Source organism: Lactuca saligna, chromosome 8 (assembly GCF_052625555.1).
Source record: "Lactuca saligna cultivar CGN05327 chromosome 8, ASM5262555v1, whole genome shotgun sequence".
NCBI classification, from domain to species: domain Eukaryota; kingdom Viridiplantae; phylum Streptophyta; class Magnoliopsida; order Asterales; family Asteraceae; genus Lactuca; species Lactuca saligna.
The window spans coordinates 118,471,448-118,491,600 of NC_136424.1; the positions used below are offsets into that span (position 1 = coordinate 118,471,448).

General features: G+C 30.2%; 1 protein-coding gene across 1 annotated transcript; it reads right to left on the reverse strand.

Moving 5' to 3' along the window:
• Positions 1-1,516: 1,516 nt before the first annotated feature.
• On the reverse strand, positions 1,517-15,492 carry LOC145008465 (protein argonaute PNH1-like). Its single transcript, XM_078967073.1, has 25 exons — positions 15,253-15,492; positions 14,266-14,404; positions 14,060-14,129; positions 6,198-6,499; positions 5,911-6,119; positions 5,563-5,709; positions 5,365-5,498; positions 5,166-5,275; positions 4,871-4,977; positions 4,659-4,797; positions 4,420-4,536; positions 4,227-4,334; positions 4,076-4,147; positions 3,865-3,987; positions 3,626-3,785; positions 3,401-3,522; positions 3,183-3,320; positions 2,966-3,108; positions 2,817-2,879; positions 2,678-2,741; positions 2,461-2,596; positions 2,219-2,292; positions 2,040-2,134; positions 1,938-1,969; positions 1,517-1,825 (listed from the first exon to the last, which is right to left on the reverse strand). Exons 4-25 carry the CDS (start codon positions 6,453-6,455, stop codon positions 1,653-1,655), a joined length of 2,724 nt encoding a protein of 907 aa, XP_078823199.1. The 5' UTR covers positions 6,456-6,499; positions 14,060-14,129; positions 14,266-14,404; positions 15,253-15,492; the 3' UTR covers positions 1,517-1,652.
• Positions 15,493-20,153: the final 4,661 nt, after the last annotated feature.

Genomic DNA, 20,153 nt, shown 5'->3' on the forward strand with positions numbered 1-20,153 from the left:
GCTAGAAGAGATCTGAAGACTCTGGTCCACTTAGGCACCAAGAACAAGACACACAGACCTCAAAAAAACAAACAACCTGCGAAGTCTAATGTATGTGCGTGGCTGCGCGGCGTAGACAGAAAAGACCAAGAAGATCTGTAGACAAAAAACAAACAGTACCTAAGTATCAAACATTATCAATGATAGATCTACGTGCATACAAGAGGGGTGCATGGCCCCACTTGACTCACCACATATCAAGCTTCTAAAACCTTATTTTCATTCAATTGAAACTTTTAGAACAAAGATGTTCCTTTTAATTGTAAGTATTTGTTGATTTTTTTAGGACTTAATATTTTTTGTTACTGTGTTGAAAAATATGTTAATGTGGACCCCACTTGATTTTATTTCTGGAACACCATTGGACATGATGTTTGTGCATGTTTTTTCAATGTGATGTTTTCTTGTTTTACTGAAAAACTACCACATTTTTGTGTCGCACCTTTCTCCGATCATTTGACATTCCACAAGTCTAAGTGATCTCAAGCTTCTGGATCATTGTATAGGCATTATAGTGCCAATCATGTTGATTGGCGATGCTCCTATAAAGAAAGATTGTTTGATAGAACATTAATACTTAAAACTAATCAAATTCAATTTAAATGACATCATGATTCTTCCTCACGCCAACAACTTGTTTCTTGAGTTTTGTTGTAATTTATCAAAGAACTTTATTTTCCCTCGTCATCCCTCACTTTCCCTTCCATTAGTGGAATTCGGAAACATGATTTTCCTTCGTCATCCCTCACTTTCCCTCCATATCTCTCCTTAAGTAGAACTCGTGAAAATTGCTAAAAGCATCACATATGATATGAAATTTATTTAGAGTTACAAAAATGAAAGGATCATGTATTGTTAAAACCATCACACGTGATATGGATGTATAGAACTTAAGTTTCCAATGAAACGCCATGTTATTAGGAAAAAACAATTATATATATATATATATATATATATATATATATATATATATATATATATATATATATATATATATATATATATATATATGCTTTCAAAAGTGTGTTAAGAGTCTATTTTTCATTTTTGTTGTGGATATGACAATTGCTTCGTTCTAAATGATAAGCTCATACAGATATAATCCAAAATATTTTTATATTTTTATGTGATAAAAACAAACATCAAACCCATTGAAAAATGTTGTATCAAGTTTACAACTACTTCTCATTAGGATGGATCTAACATGGATTATAATGTTCTTTCTTCCTATATTACAAATCTTGCAAAATGACTTTGCCAAATATGATGGTTGAAATCATGAAGTTTGTTAAACCTTGGAGAAAGATTAATCTTTATATGTGGAAAAAGACATGTTCTACAATTTTAATCTTGATACTATTGTTAGTGATTTTACATCTGGTTGAAGAGAATGACTAAGAAAAATCAAGATCACACATGTCAAGAAAAATCAAGCATCAAAGAGAATGAAACACAAAATAGCATTTATCAAAGAACATGAAGAAACAAAACCTATTTTCACTAGCAAAACATTCAATACACATGTTCATCTCTATACAAAACTAACACAACATATTCATCTAAACCTACCCTAACACTTTCAACGTTGAAAACATTTTTGACAAATCTTTTATCTAACAATAAAACATCACTTTTTTCACCTTATCTTTCAATGCAGGAAGGGGACGAACACCCGCACTTTTTACCATGCACATGCTGTGTGCAGATCCATTTTCATGGTGCACCTCCGGTTCCATATAGAAACGAGCTCGATACGCAGCCAGATGAGCATAATATGCTGGTGGCACTGCAACACCAGATTTATATTTTTGTTAAAATTTTAAATACATAAAACTAGGATATACTATGCTATTATAAAATATCTGAAACCGTAATGATAGTAAAACCAAAATGTTTACCTACAGACACCGATCGTGTGCACCTCGCATAGCTGCCAAAAAAAGAAAATTATTGGTTAATATATCGCAAGGGTGTAAAATTCTCTAAAGCGAGATTCTTACGTGTAACAAAGATTATTTGTTAAAGATTGAATTTCATCAGCAGTGAAATTGTTCTCATCCCATAGAACATGATAATGAGCTGGCCTGCTAGTTCCCTGTAGAGAAATAAGAATGTAGTTTTATTAATTTCTTTATTATGGAATCCTATTTTTATTAAATGAGGTATAGAAATATCATACTTGGATTCCTGCATGACTGCAAAGATAGAAGTCGAACTCAACTGGATGACAAATCTTTGTGTCCACAACAGTACCTACAAATTACATAGCAACCTACTTTTATATATATATATATATATATATATATATATATATATATATATATATATATATATATATATATATATATATATATATATATATATTTTGGAATTTAAGTGGATGATAAATCTTTAAATATTTTTTGGAAATTAAAAGGATACCAGGTAAGATGTTGCCACTTTTGTCGGTGCTTTTTCTGTCATTGTGGTTGTTGGGAAAGAGGCGTGTGTGGTGGCGTTTTTGGACAACAATGAATGTGACTGGAGGTTGGTAATTGGGTTCAAGAGAAGCACAAGCCTAGAGAATGTTGAAAAAAATATATATATTAATTATTTGAGGCAATAGGTATTGTGTTTAAAGAATTATTTATAAACCAACCTTGCGAATTGCATCAAGCTCATAGAGTAGGACCTGATAGAACTGCCCATCACTTACTCCATCCCTGAAAATAAAACGAAAAGAGGATTGGATTTTTTTTTCTTTAATTTCACCACTTGGAATTTTTATTTATATATACCTGTAGAATATGATCCTCAATGGTTTTTTCCCTGTCGCCTTCTCAAAAGACAGTAAAAGCTCCCTGCATTTTCAAATATCTGAGTTACTACATTTTGTCTGACTAGGGTCCTAATCTAATGCATGTGGAACACAGTATGTAATATGCACCTGATCATGCCTCCGTTGACTTTTCCACGTTGAGGATCTTGCCAGGTTTTATACAGGTCCTGGATAAGTTCTTGCCTGTGAGGTTGAGCACTTACAAGCCCAGCATATTTTGTAACTTCTGGCCAGTCTTGTGAAGCAACAACCTTTTTTTTATCAAAAAAATAGTTGTAAGAAAAATTCCCAAAAATTTAAAGACAAAGGTTATTTTTGTAATTACCGCAGCAATTGATGGGTTGCTATCCTCTCCAGACTCTGGATGAGTGACATCAGCTCCAAAAATTATGGTTGGGATATCACTAACAAGAGGGACCTTCCATCTTAAAGCATCCAACAGCACAGTATTCCTTCCACCCAGCTGAGTAAGAAAAATTAAAATCAAAAAATAGAATTCAATGAGTAAATTAAAGCCTAGTTTTTTCATGAAAAATGTCTGACCTTGACATTGATTTTTAGGGAGACGTTTGAGAGATACTGTTTGCTGATCTTTAGAACATATTTTGTAAGACAACATTGTGAAATCAACCCGAGATCTGTTTCACATATCCGCTTCACATCACCTGAAACCCAAGCAAGTTGACTGTCTGTTTGGTTGGTTGGAAGGAATGGAATGGAATTACAAATGAATGGTCCATTCTATTCCATTGTATGAAACCTACATACCATATAAGCTGCCATTGTTGTCAGGAAGAATGGCAATAAGCAATTCCAACTCTTTTCCTCCGAGTTTATTTACAGTAGCTGTATACACATGCTTTAATGCCTTTTTGACCTGATCTGGTCTTGCAGAGTAGACTGGAACCACGCTGTCACTTTTAAATTCCTGAAATTTCCAACATTTTGTATATAATTTAAATATTTAATTTATGGAAGATAATTATTTGGGTTGATTATATACATACCATGCCAGATTCTTGGCACATTTGGACCAATTGATGACAAAAGCTTTGAGCAGCACTATCTGGAACAGTTCTTGAGAAGTTGATACAAGCCCAGTAGTTAACAACACTTCCATTTATAACTTTCTGTGTCATGAAAATAGTATAATATTAATTATATATTATAAACAAATGAAAATGACAAATAATTAATATAGGGCGTGGAGTGGATTACCTTATCTTTCATGTTCCATTGTCCCATTTGAGGTAAAACTTCCTTCTGTTTTCCACTGTCGTGGTACTTCAACTGATGATTAATTAATTACAAGATTAAAGATTGTATATATGTGATTTTGTGAAATGATTTAAAAGAAATAGACATGTACCCATGGAGCCGGAAGAACTCGAGCATCAACTGATGTAAGTTTGTCGTCAATGCTGATGCCAAATTCCTTTAGATAAGGATCTTCCTTAAAGCAACTTTGATGCATTGTCTGAAAAGATACAAAAATTTAGTGAATATGGTTTTCTACAAAATAAGTTATCATATGACATTAGAAGGGAAGATCTCCATCATACCTGTAGGATTTCCTTTTCTTGTTCCTTAGGCCTCTGGCATGAAAATTTTAACAAAGAAGTTATCTGCTTATTGTTGAGTCCTTTTGTGCGTCTTTGTCCCTCAACGATCTTGCAAGCCTGAAGGGAAGGGTAAAATGGTCATTTAGCCTTGACTCATTCAATTCAAAAAAAGCTACAGAACTAATGGGAGAAATTAGAAACTGGTCATTATAGAAGAAGGGTAAAATGGTCATTTTTACCTCCATGGGCATGTAATTTACTTTTTTCTGATTCCCTACTTGAAGGCAAGGTAGGTGGGGATGTTGTATTGTGAATCCATAAACTTCACGAAAATAATCAACAACTGATTTCATATTCCTTTCCTCATCAACAGGAAACCTTCAAGAAAATAGAAAAAAGAAAAAAAAAATGAGAAAAGGTAATGAATTATGGAGAAATTAAAGCAACTCACATTAGCTCCCTTGTTGGCTGTGATGTCACCCCTGATATGCGATATTTCCTTCTTACATTCCCTCTATGTGTAACTTCAACTTTCACACCTCTAAGAGCTTTCTTTATCTGCTTCATATTAACATAACTAGTTCATAAATATTAATAGTAATCTACTCTCATCATAGCAATTTGTTCTTATATATCTATATCTATATATATATATATATATATATATATATATATATATATATATATATATATAGAAAATCAAAGAGAGATGATTAGAAGCTTAATTGTGATATTTACAGTTATACCTTTATCCTATCAGCATCAGAAATTTGCTTTGTGTAGACTTGTTTCCCCAAAATTTGAGCTACAAACTCTATTACAGGGAGTGGTTCTATAAATGTAGTAGCCAATGTGTCTGAAATTAAAAACCCATAAATAAAAAGTTAATAATAATAACAAAATGTGAAAATAGCTCATTTAGATAAAAAAAATATATCATAGTACCAATATTTAGTGACAATCCCATTTGAGTTGGTTTTATACTCTGGTAGAAGCCTCTCCATGATTGTAATCCACATCCTATTGACTTTGGATTTGTAATATTAGGAGAATAGAAAAATCTCCCAACTGATATGTACCTATTTAGAAATATGTTTTCAAAATTAAAAATGGAAGTAAAGAAGAATTCAAATTTAAACATACCTTTGAGCTGTAAGTTCTTTTAAAACAAGGTCAACAATCTTGAGTGCCTCTAGAGGAGACTCAACTTGTTTTCCAGATAAAAGCTCACGTAATTGACACATACTTGCATGAGCAACAATCTCAATAGTCACTGTAAATTCCCTTTCCCTGAAATTATGCAAAAAAAAAAAAAAAAAAAACTATAAATATTCATCACAATTATTTTATGTAAATATCAAAATGTAAAATGTTGCTTTCCCTATGTATACATAGGAAACAGCATAGAAGGAAACATGGAAAATCTTTTTTAAACATGATCAATTTAAATATTATTTTACAAAAAATATTGAGAAATGTGTTCAAACATACTTTGTAATGCCAATCCAATCCAAGTCATCCATAATTGTAACTGTGAATTCTTTTGATATAAATGGAAGTTTTCCAGCTGTGTAAAGAGCTCTTCTTCCATCATAAACAGGAAGCTTCATCCCCAAATCTTTGTGTCTATGGACTTTGACCAGTTGACTCATAATAGCTTTGTTTAATTTAGTAGAGTTCACTTCTGGAATCATCTTAACCTGTAACAAAAAAAAAAAAAAAAACTTTGAGATAAATTTTTTAATAAAAAAAGAAATGACGATTTTTACTTTACTTACACTGTATTGGGTTAAATCCTTATCAACCAAATCAGCTAGAAAATGGTTTGCTTTGACCACACACTTAGTACCCAGTTGACCAAAACCAGGTCTTCGATGAAACATGAGCTTCTTTTCAGAAGAAATCTCAGCCGTTGAATCTTGCAACATCAATGGCGTTCTTTCCAACAGTTTTCCTTTCCCTTTTCTTCTTCCATTTCTTCTCTTTGAAATCATATGCTTTTCCTCGGGGTCTCTAATTTGCTTCAACTGAGGCATGATTTTTGATTCTTGATTCTTGATTCTTTATTCTTCACCTAAAACTATTTACAAAAAGTATATGTGATTGTTTAAATATAATCTGTGTTTCTAGTAAAGGGTGAAGACAAAAGTGAGTAACATAAAAACAAAAAAAGAAATTCAGAGATATGAGGGACTAGAAGGTGATGGAACGGCGGTTTTCACGTGTACTTTCGAGAATTTAGTGGGTTAATAAACGATATAAGGATGGAAACCAGAATCGGAAAAAGGAAAAGGAAAAGGAAAAAAGAGATTGATTTTACATATGAAAATCTTTAGTGATAAGATGTATGTGAGTGTTTATATATATGTATATGTCTCTGTGTGTGTGTGTGTGTGTATGTGTATAGTTGCATCACAGTCGCTGTTATTCTCTGAAATTGTTTGGGCAAACACAGAAAAAGACATGCAAACATGCAGAGATAGCAAACAGGAAAAAGCTGAATAAAAACATTTACTTTCATTTAAAAAGAAGGGGGAGAGATGAAGATTTACCCGTATAAGACAAAATTAGTTTGGCAAATTAATAAATTGAAAATTTTGAAAAAGGGAGGATAAGTGTGATGGATCATGTGGGGGATATTTACCCTTTTGACCCTTTGTACTATGGTCTAATTGTTTTTTTTTGACTGGGTAACAAGTTGGAACATTTTTAGTTGCTTTAGCCAAAAATAGTTAGCTATATATACAAGGTACACTCACTATTTCTAAATTTATATAAAACACAATTTACACATTCAAAATGGAGTGGTTCTAGCTTCCCAAACTTTTTTACAAATTTACTTTTAACAAAATTACTACTCTTGTAAAATCTGTGATAACAAGTCACATGCACATATTCCAGACAACATTCAATCAGTGTTTTTAAAAAAAAAAACTTTGTTTACTTTCTATGATGTTAACTCTAGCCATAAATTTGTTGTTATCAACAAAGCAACATTTCTAGAATGATTATATGAAATTTTTTCAGCATGAGAGAAAATTGTTAAATGAAAATCATAGGACAATATATACAGTGTAAATTCTAAGTGTAGAAACCAGATAAAATAAACAAGATTGTTTATATCTCATAGTAGTGTAAGATTTTTAGTTTTAGTACTGGTGAAAGTAATGTGTATAGTAAATAAACACATAAAGCATAAATAAATCTAAAAAGACACTTTACTTTTATCATGAACTCTTTATGTGATTTCTTTTGAATAAATTAGTAAATGATGCTGGGAGTTGATCCTACAGATGCATGTTAAAAGCATGGTCAATTATATACCTTGTAACATCTTAAAACTATCAAAAAGTGTGATCACTTTACCCAACCCCAAGAAGTAGAGGTTTATAAATATATATGAAATGAAAAACTTTTGTTGAAATTAATAATGGATTACGGGTATAACTTTAAACAATAATGATAGAACCTAAAGGGCTACATTTGTAATTTACCTTTATTTAATCACTTGTTCCATCATGTAATATTATATTTGATTACATGACATACATTGTGGTTTGGCATTTTTTTCCCTTTCTATGATTATTTTCTAAATACTTTTAATGAGATAATTAAATTTATATTGAGCTAGGTACCAATCTTTTATGATTTTCTTTAGGATGATGGAATACAATTTTAAAGTAATAGAGGAGCAAACTAATGGAATTGGTAAGTTAATAAAAATGAAAAAATTAAATAAGTTAGTCAAAAAAGTTGTTTGTCATAATTAACTCTAATAAAATTACATACATAAAAGTTTCAGAATTTTGTTTATAAAAGTTTAATGTAAATTAAATATGGAAAATATCAAAATACAATTATAATTAAAAAAAAGAACTTTAGTTCTTTTTGGAAAATAACAAAAACTAATGAGTTTAATGTTTCTATAGTTTTAAACACATGATTTTCATTGAAAATTCCATAAAAAAATTGATTTATAACTATAATATACATGATTCTATTTGATAAACAACACAAAAACCACCCATATCCCATGAAATAAAAAGGCTAAAGGAGCCACAAGTAGTGTTATTATGTGTGTGTGGGTTCACATCATGAGAATGTGGTGGGGGTTATTTAAGATCACCCACTAAAAAATTAGTAAAGTAATCAAATTCACTAGAGAACATGCTATATATATTCCATGTCTATGTGGCAAACAAATATGTATTTTTCTTTATTTCTATAATTCTCCTTCCCTTTTCAACTTTATTATTGAATACCAAACACTACATTAACATCACTTACTAAATCAATCACCTTCACTAGAGAACATTAACATCACTTAATAAATTACTTTATGACATACATAGTTTCTTTTTTACAAGCCAACTTTATCGACCCAAAAAAAAAAAAAAAAAAAAAAAGACTTGGACCCACACAATACCAGTCAGACGACCATCAAAAGGAGACATAAAAGTTTTATTCCAAGTTCTTTTGCCATGAATTATGGATGTAACATTTAAACACCGATTTAATAAAAGTGTATATTTATTGAAATAAAAAAGAAAAATAACAACAGTTAATAAGACACTATCGTTATAGTGTAGGCATGGCAGATATGCAGATCTGGACATGGGGACCCTCCCTCTATCTGTCCACTCAATCCAAAGTAGTTATACCGCTAGTCCAAATACTCCCACTACTCTTTTTGCAGTCATTTTATTTGTTTATAGATATATTAAAGTTTGAATATAAAAAGAATTATTACATAAATAAGTTCACAAAAACATGAATAAACAAACACAGAGTAATTAGAGAAGGGAAAGAACCACTTACAAGGTCTACTACACAATGTTTATGTAACATCTATTTCATCACTAATGTTTTAATAATATTGTTTTAGTTTCATTGTCAATTTAAAATTGATGACACAAAATAGATCCTAATTAAGTACATGTGGACTAAGCATGAACAATGCACCCATGTATTTAACTAGCCCAATAAGAAAAATCATCTAGCCAAAAAGAATTATAATTCTAAAGATAATCTATTTCAAATTCAAGACTTTTAGCTTCAAAATAATAATAAGATAAACTATTTTTAATTAATTACAACAGTTTTTAACAATAATAATATAGTTAACAATAATTCATAATGAACCAGAACCACTTAGAAAAATGCTAACAGCATATGATATTGATTATAAAATACAAAAAAGAAAAACATGTGTTTGGTTTAAAAAATGTAAGATGGTTGAAAATGAGAAGGAAAAGAAAAGAAAAAAAAAAAAAATTGTGGGATTTAAATATAAGTTTGGTGGCATATAATGAGAGACAACTGTTGGAATAATAGCATATAAATTCGAAAGGCAGAAAATGAATATGCATGATGCATTGACTACCAAAAGGACGAAAAAGACATTGCATTGCAAATGCGTTTTGCCATTATCAATATCAAAGGCAAAGTGAAGCGCTACAGGTGCTGCTTTGCTCAGAAACAAGGCCCCCACCTCTATTACAACAAATATAAAATATTCCTATAACTTATATTTACCATTTTTATTTTATTTTTTTTGCCTTCAAATTTTAATATGTACTATTATGCTTTAAAATAGTTCATAATTAATCGTTGGATAATAACCATGTGTTACTATTATTATATTATTTCAATTACTTCTCAAAGTAAAAAACTAACTAACATTTAAGTGACAACTAACTTTTGTGTTTTTTAGGTTTATGGATAAGATGTTATTACATTATAACAAATCATATTCTAATAACTTAATTTCCAAGAATTCAAATTAAGGTGATAAAATTATTAAATTGCAAAATAATCGATCTAAATCAAATAAGGTTTTCTTTGACATCCAAGCAATTAGGTTGACCAAACGTCATGTTTCTCATTCTTTTTCATATCTTGTGCAAAAAATATTCACTAAAGATGCTAATATATTATATTATATTTCATATACTTTTAAAAATGAAACAAATCGTGATGATTTTATTTGAGCCATGGTTAAGAATATATATAGCTTGTTATAAATCGTCTTTTAAAACTATATATTGAGCCAAGGTTAAGAATATATATATAGCTTGTTATAAATCGTCTTTTATTAAATGAATTGTTTATATATCGTTTAACATTTATGTGAAGAGATGAATAGCATTAAATGAATTATATATTGTGCTGGGTAAAACTTGAATTTACCTCATTGGTTTAAAATTACCAGGCAGATATTTCATAAATTCGTGTTAAAAATAGTACAGCTTTATTCAAAGATATTAGGTCCCAATCTGTTTCACCTTCTAAATGAATAAAAATTTAATAGTTTTAAACTTTAATTGATTCACTTTTTGTTTTTTCCTTTTTTAAGAAAAAAATAAAGTATATGTTGTGTTTTAACTAGAGAGTGGGAATGGAACCTTAAACTTTTAAATCCAAAGGCCAATGCATCAAAGCAACGCTCACTTTGACTCAAAAATGGTACTTTTGCTTTGAGGATGATGACAAATTTGTAGGAATAGTGAAACTGTGAAAGTGCAAAGGTTTGTTCAAGTACAATAAAAAGATAAAACATGATATCAATGGTTATATGTAATAATATTGATAAAGTTTCAAATATTTATACCCCATAAATTTCAAATTTATTCTAGTTTAGTTGGCTAAAATATTCCGTTTCCATCCAAATAAGTGCTAAATAATAATAATAATAATAATAATAATAATATATCATTGACTGAATAAATGCCAATAAAATGATACAATGGTAATTAATTTTTTCCATGCCAATAAGGAAATAACATTAATAATTCCTAATTTCGAATTATAAACTTATACTATAAAGAAAAAATCAAATAAATTTTCAAATATCAATGATTTTATGTAATAATATTGATAAATTTTCAGATATTTGTGTCCCATAAATTTGAAATTTATTCTAATTTAGTTGGTTAGAATATTTTGTTTCTGTCCAAATAAATGCTAAAAAATGATAAAATATAATTAACTGCATAAATGCTAATAAAATGATAAAAAGTTAATGAGATTTTCTAATATGTGTCCTAAGGGCACACATAAGAAGTATTAATTATGAAAAGTATTACCATAATTAAATTCGAAATACATTTATTATGAAAATTATTAATGGACTTCACATGTAATTATGGTAATATTTCTTATTATTAATGTATTTGATAATTAATTATGGTAATATATATCTTCAATTAATGCTTATTATATGTGCCCTTATGGCACATATTAGAAAATCTCAAAGTTAATTAATGTTTTTCGTGCTAATAAGGAAATAACATTAATAATTCCAAATTTCGAATTATAAACTTATATAAAGAAAAAATCAAATAAATTTTCAAATATCAGGGATTTTATGTAATAATATTGATCAATTTTCAAATATTTACGTCCCATAAATTTGAATATTATTCTAATTTAGGTTGTTAGAATATTTTGTTTCCATCCAAGTAAATGGTAAAAAAAAATGATAAAATATAATTAACTGCATAAATGCTAATAAAATGATAAAAAGTTAATTAATGTTTTTATGCTAATAAGGAAATGACATTAATAATTCCTAATTTCAATTTATAAACTTACGTAAGGAGAAAATCACAAAAATAACTAAAATAGAGGAATGATTTTAACAACATTACTACTTTTTATTTTTATATAACCGACCATAATGATATAGACCAGAAAGAAAACCTTTAAAATATATTTATTTTAAATTTTATATCATAGGCTCATAGCATTGTAAATCTGTTCATTTCATTGTGTATTTCATCAACCATTTTTGTAACAAAAAATAATTTCGCAATAATCTCATTTAAACAATTTGTGTATAAAAAGTAATTCTATTAAAAGTTAAAACCCGTGTATTATTTTTGGTCGTTTGGTGATTTTTTCTCAAGAAAAGTTTACGTTTTTTGTAAAATATTAATAGAGAAAAACATTTTGTTCTTTTTCGTAGGAACTACTCAAACACAAAATTTAGGCTTTGCCTAAGATAACCTAAGAAGTAGTTTTTCCAAAATCTAGCAAATGATTTCATCCTTTAAATAGTAGTGCATTAACTACTTGTACGTAGTAGTTGGAAAGAGTGGGGCAAGCAACACCATAAATGGGTGAACCAAAGATCTTTCTTCTCTCCTTTGGCGTTTGTAATAAATACTACCAAACATACATGCATCGAAAACTTGTACGCAACATTATAAAATGATACTTCTAGACGTAGATTATGTTATAAAATTTATATATAGTTTTTTTTTAAATCGTAAATGTTGGTTTTCACAAGAATAAATATAACGGATAAAAAATATTTACATGGGCCAGATTCATCATTAACGGACAGATGGAAGATATGGGCATCTTTTTTTTTTTGGCTTAATGACAATTTTATAATGTATAGAAAAAAATATATGTACAGAAAAAACCTTATTCCGTTTTATCCACGTAAAAAAAAGAATAGTATATTATATTTTTTATGTTACTAATGAATAATTATATTAATCACTTTTTTTGTGTTTATATCTACTTATATCTTTTATGTTACTGACTCTAGATTTTATCATTTATTTTTTAGTAAACTTTAAAAAAAAATGTGTTTATGATTTTTTTGTTACAGTTCACAAATGAACCTTTTTTTTTTCTTATTATTAGTTATATTTATCGAAGGATTTATTCCGATTCCAGTGTTTCTAATCTCCTATAAATATGTTTTAAACAACTTAAACTTAAATTTAATTTCTCATCATGCTCATTGATTTATCATTTATTATATGATATAAAATCACACTCCAAAATAAAGTCAAATATAGGTCTGCACACAGCATGCTCCCCTTCCTTTATTTTCCCCTTCTCACGCATAACCATCATCATGCATCATCACATGGATAATCAAGCAAAGCAGGTAAAGAGTAAAAAATATATTATATATATTAAATACAATAATAACTACTTTCAGTCTCAGCTATCTTTAATATTTATAAATTAATTAAATCTGCTATCAGTTAATATATATATATATATATATATATATATATATATATATATATATATATATATATATATCCAAACAGTATAATATCAGGTAATCTAACAAAATTTGATATAATATATTTAACAGAAGATAAAATTTAGAATTAGCATTTTAACAAAGATATGACAACCATTAAAAGAGAGAGAGAGAGTTGAATTAATGATGACTACAGAAAGTGATTTCTCAAATCTACTAAAATAATCAAAATTATTTATTTAAATAATATTTATCTGTTATCTTCATCATCATGATGTAAACAAAATAGGGGTGTAGGCTTAAGAGTAAATGCGAGAATAGGAAGAGGAAAGAATATGGGGAGCTTTCAGTATAATTTGCATCGGTAAAACGCTAGTTGACTCCGATCATCGCAAAAAATAAAAAAACAAACAAAAAAAAACAAATTTACTGAAATTTCCGGCAATCGCAATGATGAGATCTACTGATCTACGAGTCATTTTTTTTTATTGTAAAAATACAAAAACTATTTTATATAGTTTTTGTAATGATGAAAAACTGTAAACAAAATTTATTGAAATCATGAAAAGAACAATTGTTGCTTTGTAGGATAAGGCAAGTACATGGACAAGAAGGGAAGATATTAATTACCTTACGATTTTATCGTGTCCTTTAATCTGCACGCGGTTGATGTAACCCAAAAGATCGGCTAAAGTTTCTACTGCACACAACGTCCAACGTTTTGGTTTTTGATTGCTTGTAACGTATACGTATATTATATCCTATATCTATAGGTTTACTGTGTGTGTTTGTGTGTGAAAGTGTGTGAGATTTGAAGATGAAGAAGATTTACGTACTTGAAGTTAGGTTACTCGTGGATCCGATTTCAGAGATGAATGCGAGGTGATTATGACGATGATGAAATCACTGGATTTGATCGATTTGAGACGAGACATCGTTAGTTTTAACAGAGATGAATGTGTTGATGCATTGAATCTGTAGAGAAATTGAATCGGAATGAGTACCTGATGGATGAAGATGACGACGATCAATGTGTGTGTTTGCAGAAACTTAGAAGAAAGCAAAAGAGAATGAATGTGTATTTAAGTGTGATTTGTTTGAAGGAAGAGAAGAAATGGAACGAAGCACGAGGAAAAGCTTCAATGTGTTTGCTTCCATGGAGGGAATCGATATATATGTAATGTAATCTACACAAAATATTATTTTTATAGAAGAATGATCGAATAAATTTAGAGACTCGAGAATATGTTCTCGCACGAGCATGTGTTGTTTAGCGATTTTGATTAATCAAAAGGACAAAAAGCTACTTTAATGTAAAACAGAGACGGATTATTTTAAACAAACAAAAATAGATCAAAAAAGTTGATTTTGTTTTTGCTTTATACTTAAAGCATGCTGTTTGTTGTCTTCCCCAGGAAAAAAAATTATAAACTTCTTCATCTTTCTATATCACCTTCTTCTCTCATGGCATCAAACAAAGCTTAATTTCATCCCGATTAAAAAACACAATTAAGAAATTGTTGTAGTCAGAATACATCCGACCTATGCACTTTATGCATAAATATATAATCATTCATCAATCGAGTTTGATTCTGATTTCAAAATTCAAATTCAACATCATTTTTGCATGAACTAGTGGAATAACAGAAACATCGATACAAAAAAAAAGTGCATCAGATTCAAATTCATTTCTCCGTATGCTCCAATTTTAACTGATTTAATCCACATTTAAACTTGGAAACGGAGTTCAAGTTGTATGAAAAGCAATTAAAAGCATAGAAGAGGCTGATTAATTTAATTAAAAAGTGTGAAAGATTCCTTACAGAGATCGAGTTTCGACTTTTCTCCTTTTTCCTTGTGCAAGTTGTTTCTGCTTCTTTTGATCTTCGACTTTCTCGTTTAGATGATCATCGATTGTGCGATTTTACTGGTGTGTGCTAGTGAAACTGAACACTGTTCAGGAGTTGTATTGTATAATGGAATGGAGAAGGATGAGTGAGTGAATGTGTGTGTGCTGCAGAGATAAAGTAGGGGCTTTGGAAATGGGGCTGGTGAGTGTGAAGGCACGTCTTTTGACTGCCCTTTATGGAGCAATGGTCGTAGTCCAAATTTGTGTCACGATTATATGATTATATCCAAACTTTATAAAACAAAACAAGTCTTTTTTTTTTTGTTCATTTATGTGTTCCTTGTTAGATGTAATATTCCGTTTGTTACACTACACTTGCTTGAAAATATAGGTTAATTATGTATATGGTTGAACAAGAAGTGAAACTATTGTTAATGTTGATGAAAAATTATAATTTTTTGTCGTGACTAAAATGGTGAGACACGCCCTCATTATTGATCTCTAATCAAAGGGTTTGAGTATCTAATGTGAGAGTATTACTTCCAAAACGGATTGGGCTATTTGTTGACGGTAATCCTTATGTCAAGCACCTAATAGTTGTTGTAAGGATAGCTTGTAACAGCTAACAGATAAATTGTAGTTTAAACGCTACGTGAAGTGGTATTTGAATTTGAAGCGTGTTCAGCACGGAGCGTTTGAAAGCTTCTAGCGTTTTACAAAACGCTTCTTTTTGAACAGAAAGTCTTGTTTCATACTACAAACTTCTAACGTTTAGTTTAAACAAAACGTTTCAAATCCAAATGCTACTTCGCGTAGCGTTTAACAAAACGTTACAAACTACGAGCTACTCACTACAAGGAACAAACTACATACTAACATCTAGTTTTGCCGAACACGACAGAGAACATAATATACATTGAGATTTAAGATAAGGCATGAGGTGTCAATTATGTATTTCGTATTTTATTTTGGACAATATTTCTTAAAAATAGTATTCTTGTTCACAATGTGACAATATACAGATGAAATTCATTGAGAGAAGTTGCAATATTTTACTTATTGAGTTTATCTTTTACCTTTTTAAAAGGGGTATTCTCGTTTAAAACATGTTCACTCGAATATTGTCCACCATTTAGTGAAGATACGAAAAACATCTTGTCTTAGATGTTGTTTATTTTTTATCTACAAATCTTCTTGGCTTTTGTCGTCTGTAACGCGCAGACCACGCACATACATTAAATTTCGCTGACTGTATGCGTTTGTGAAGAAAGAAGACCCAAAAATTTCTATGCATTCTCTTCTTGGCGCAGATATGGACCAAAGTTTTCAAATCTCTTCAAACAACTTCTAGCCTAAAAAAACAAAATATATTTTTGTTTTTTTTAACTTAGATTTATTCAAACTTTATCTATAATAAATAATCTTTAATAAAAAAAAAGTAACAATACTTAAAGAAAAAAATGTTTGACGACACAATCATAGCCTTTGTAACAAACTTATAAATAAAGATTTGATTACAATAATAGTCATTGGAGTTGTTTATATAGATATGAAAAAAAAATCCATAATATTGTCTTATATTTTTTTGTGTCAAATTTGGGAAATCTTCAGAAAAATCCTAAAATTTTAGTTCAATTTATGATAAAGTCCCAAATTAAATTTTGTTTACAGAAAAGCACAGAATACATGTTAAAACTTTGAAAAAACCTTTTTCGACCGGTTTCACAGATTTAGCTGGTATTCTGTCTTTTTTCGTTAGTTTGCTTAGAATTTTGGGACTTTTCCAGAAACTACCTAATAACCAAAATATCTGAATTTTTCTAAAAATTATCATGGAATTAATGAATATTATTATTAACAAATCATTTATAAAAATAATAAATATTTTTATTATAAAAAGGAAATACATTTGTTGCTAATTTCTATGAATAAATTTGTGGTTTAAGTACTCATCTATTGTTTATTGACCACGTCAAACTATATACGTTCATCCTATGTATCGTTGTGGGTATGATGGTGGGATGTACTCAGTGAGTGTGTCTCTAATGTTGGTGTTCTTCTTATGTTGTTTAACTTAACTACTACCCAACATCCATACCTCACACGGTAACAACCATAGGCTAACATACATCTATCAAATGTGAAAAGTGAATCGTGAATGATAGTTTATATGGAAACATGTGTAAGGTGATTTATCTATTTAAGTTGTCATTCAAAGTTTATTTTTCATTATGTGTGTAATTTGATGGTTGTTACCGAATAATGTATGGAGGTTAGGTGGTATTTAGGTCAAAGAACATAATGAAAGATATATATGTTCAAGAATCACTATGTAATGATATTTTCTAATAACATGTCTTTCTATAATGTCACACCTAATAGAAAGTAGACACTTATTGATTATTTATTAATAAATATTATCAACTCTTGTATTTAATTGAAGAAACGTACATAATAAATCTTACTATGACGTTCACAACGATACATATGAGGAACATAAGGAGTTTGAAGTGGTCAACAATAGACCTGGTCGACCATTATATTCTTAGAAATTAGAAACAAATGTATTTCCTTTCTTATAATAAAAAATATTTGTTATGTTTATAAATTATTTGTTAATAATAATATACATTAATTTCATAGTAATTTTCAAAAAAGTATTAATATTTTGCTTATCGGGTAATTTTCAAAAAACTCATAATATTTTGAGCAAACTAACGAAAAATAACAAAATAACAGCTAAATTGTAACGACCCAAAAATCACGACTGAAAATTTTCTTTTAAAACATTACTGGAACCATATTTATAAAAACCGTATCATAAGTCATAACATAATTTTTGAGTATTAATTCATAACATAATCTCATTATCAGAGTAAAACACTCTCAGGCTAATTGACTATGGTGTGTGCACTGCAACCTCGTCGAGCTCCTCTTTTGAAAACTGAGTACATGAAACCAAAAACTGAAACCGTAAGCACAAAGCTTAGTGAGCTCCCCCAATCTACCACACACCATACAATAACATATAAAGCACATACTGGGCCTTGCCCACTGCATCAGACCGAGGTCTGGACTAATTGGGGCCTTGCCCCCTGCATCGGACCGAAGTCTGGAAACTGACTGGGACCTTGTCCCTTGCATCGGACCGAAGTCCGAACTAACTGGGGCCTTGCCCCTACATCGGACCAAAGTCCGGAAACTGACTGGGACATTGTCCCCTGCATCGGACCGGAGTCCGGACTAACTGCATCGGATCGAAGTTCGAAACTTAACTGAACAAAGCATAACATAAACATATCAACTAGCATGAACACACATATACTGTATACTGCATCGGGTCGTATCCCGTAAAACATAACACATAAATCCTGTCCGAGCCACGAAGGCATCAAACATACTAACTACTGCATCGGACCGAAGTCCGGAAACTACTGCTAACTAAACGAGCCAGCATTGTGGCCTTAGACCCGTTCCTACTGGAAGGAAACTCACCTTGTGATGCTGACTGCTGAACTCCTGAATGAGAAATCCCCGACTGCTGCTCCGAGTGCTTCCTAGCTATCATGGGAAATAAAATACTAAATCAAAATAGGGATTCTCCTATGGGTAAAATTGTTGGGTTTTATCCAAAAGAACTTTCCTATGTGCGCATGCAAAACCCTATTGCTTGGATCTAGGCTTTCTATCAAACATGCTTTTGAATCCAAGACTTCTAATGGCTAATTAGGTTAAACAACAACATTAAAACAGATCTAGAATCATACCTTTGAGTTCCTTGTTGATCTTCTTGTCTTGGAGCTTCTAGAGTCACAATTGTCACTCCTCTAATGGCTTACAAACACCAATAGCAAGCAAGATGATTTAGGAGAGAGGAGAGGGGATGGAATTCGGCCAGAGGTTCCTTGCTTTAGGTTCTGAAAGGTTGTACACGAATTCCACACCCCAAGGGCCTATTTATACCTTTAGACTCCTTAAGGGTTTCACCCTAAACCCTAATTGGATAATCTTCACTTAAGGCTATCCAAATCCATTCATAGATATCCTTATGGACTATTTTGAGCTATCCTAAAGCTCTTAGAAACCGTCCAAAGTCCATCCTAATGGATTTATAGTCTAAAGTCTAACTATCAAACAATTGACAGTTTATACCCTCTTATTTAATTAATCTCTTTAAGTCACCAAATTAATACCAATTAATTTATGACTTATATTAATCAAATAACTAAATATTATTCCTTATAATATTTACTCTCTCTTAACAAATCATCCTTCAAGTTGCTATGGTGAAGGCAACCCAAAAGGACCATGCACAACCGAATATAGTTATAGCCTTAGACACTATTCCAACAGTCTCCCACTTGGATAAGTCTAGTAACTATACAAGTATAATACGGTTTGCAATCGTAGCTCTCAAAGACGCTGTCAACTCTGATCTAATCAATCTTGTCCTTTAGATAAGGGATCGTACAGTCCTCTGTTAGATATCATACTGACAATCCTATGGAATGGTTAGTCTAGCATTTAGATTTCTCGATCTTCGATTTATTTGACATAGAACTTAATCGAACACATCAATTCAGTTCTGACCGGGCCCGGCACATAAGTCAAATCAAATCATCGAGTGGCCAAGATATCTCTTCTACCCTCTTAGGATAAAATTTACAGATAAACTTCGACTTATATGCATTTACTTATTCATTAACCAACTATACACAACAATGCGTTTTATAACATCAAGTTACTGATGCGTTTTCGCATTATCAATGCACAATCAATTAACAAATAATAAACCATATATCTAGGTTTTAAGACCATATGATATTATCGTCTTGCGATCACCTTTTATATCGTATTCCATAAGGTGATTCCAGC

What these genes read in the sequence shown, in the direction of transcription:
- LOC145008465 (XM_078967073.1), bottom strand. Translation starts at nt 6,455, where the DNA reads ATGCCTCAGTTGAAGCAAATTAGAGACCCCGAGGAAAAGCATATGATT. An exon ending in AAGTGGCAACATCTTACCTG is followed by an intron (nt 2,293 to 2,460) that starts GTATCCTTTTAA and finishes TGTAATTTGTAG; the next exon opens with GTACTGTTGTGGACACAAAG. An exon ending in CACACGATCGGTGTCTGTAG is followed by an intron (nt 1,826 to 1,937) that starts GTAAACATTTTG and finishes CTGGTGTTGCAG; the next exon opens with TGCCACCAGCATATTATGCT.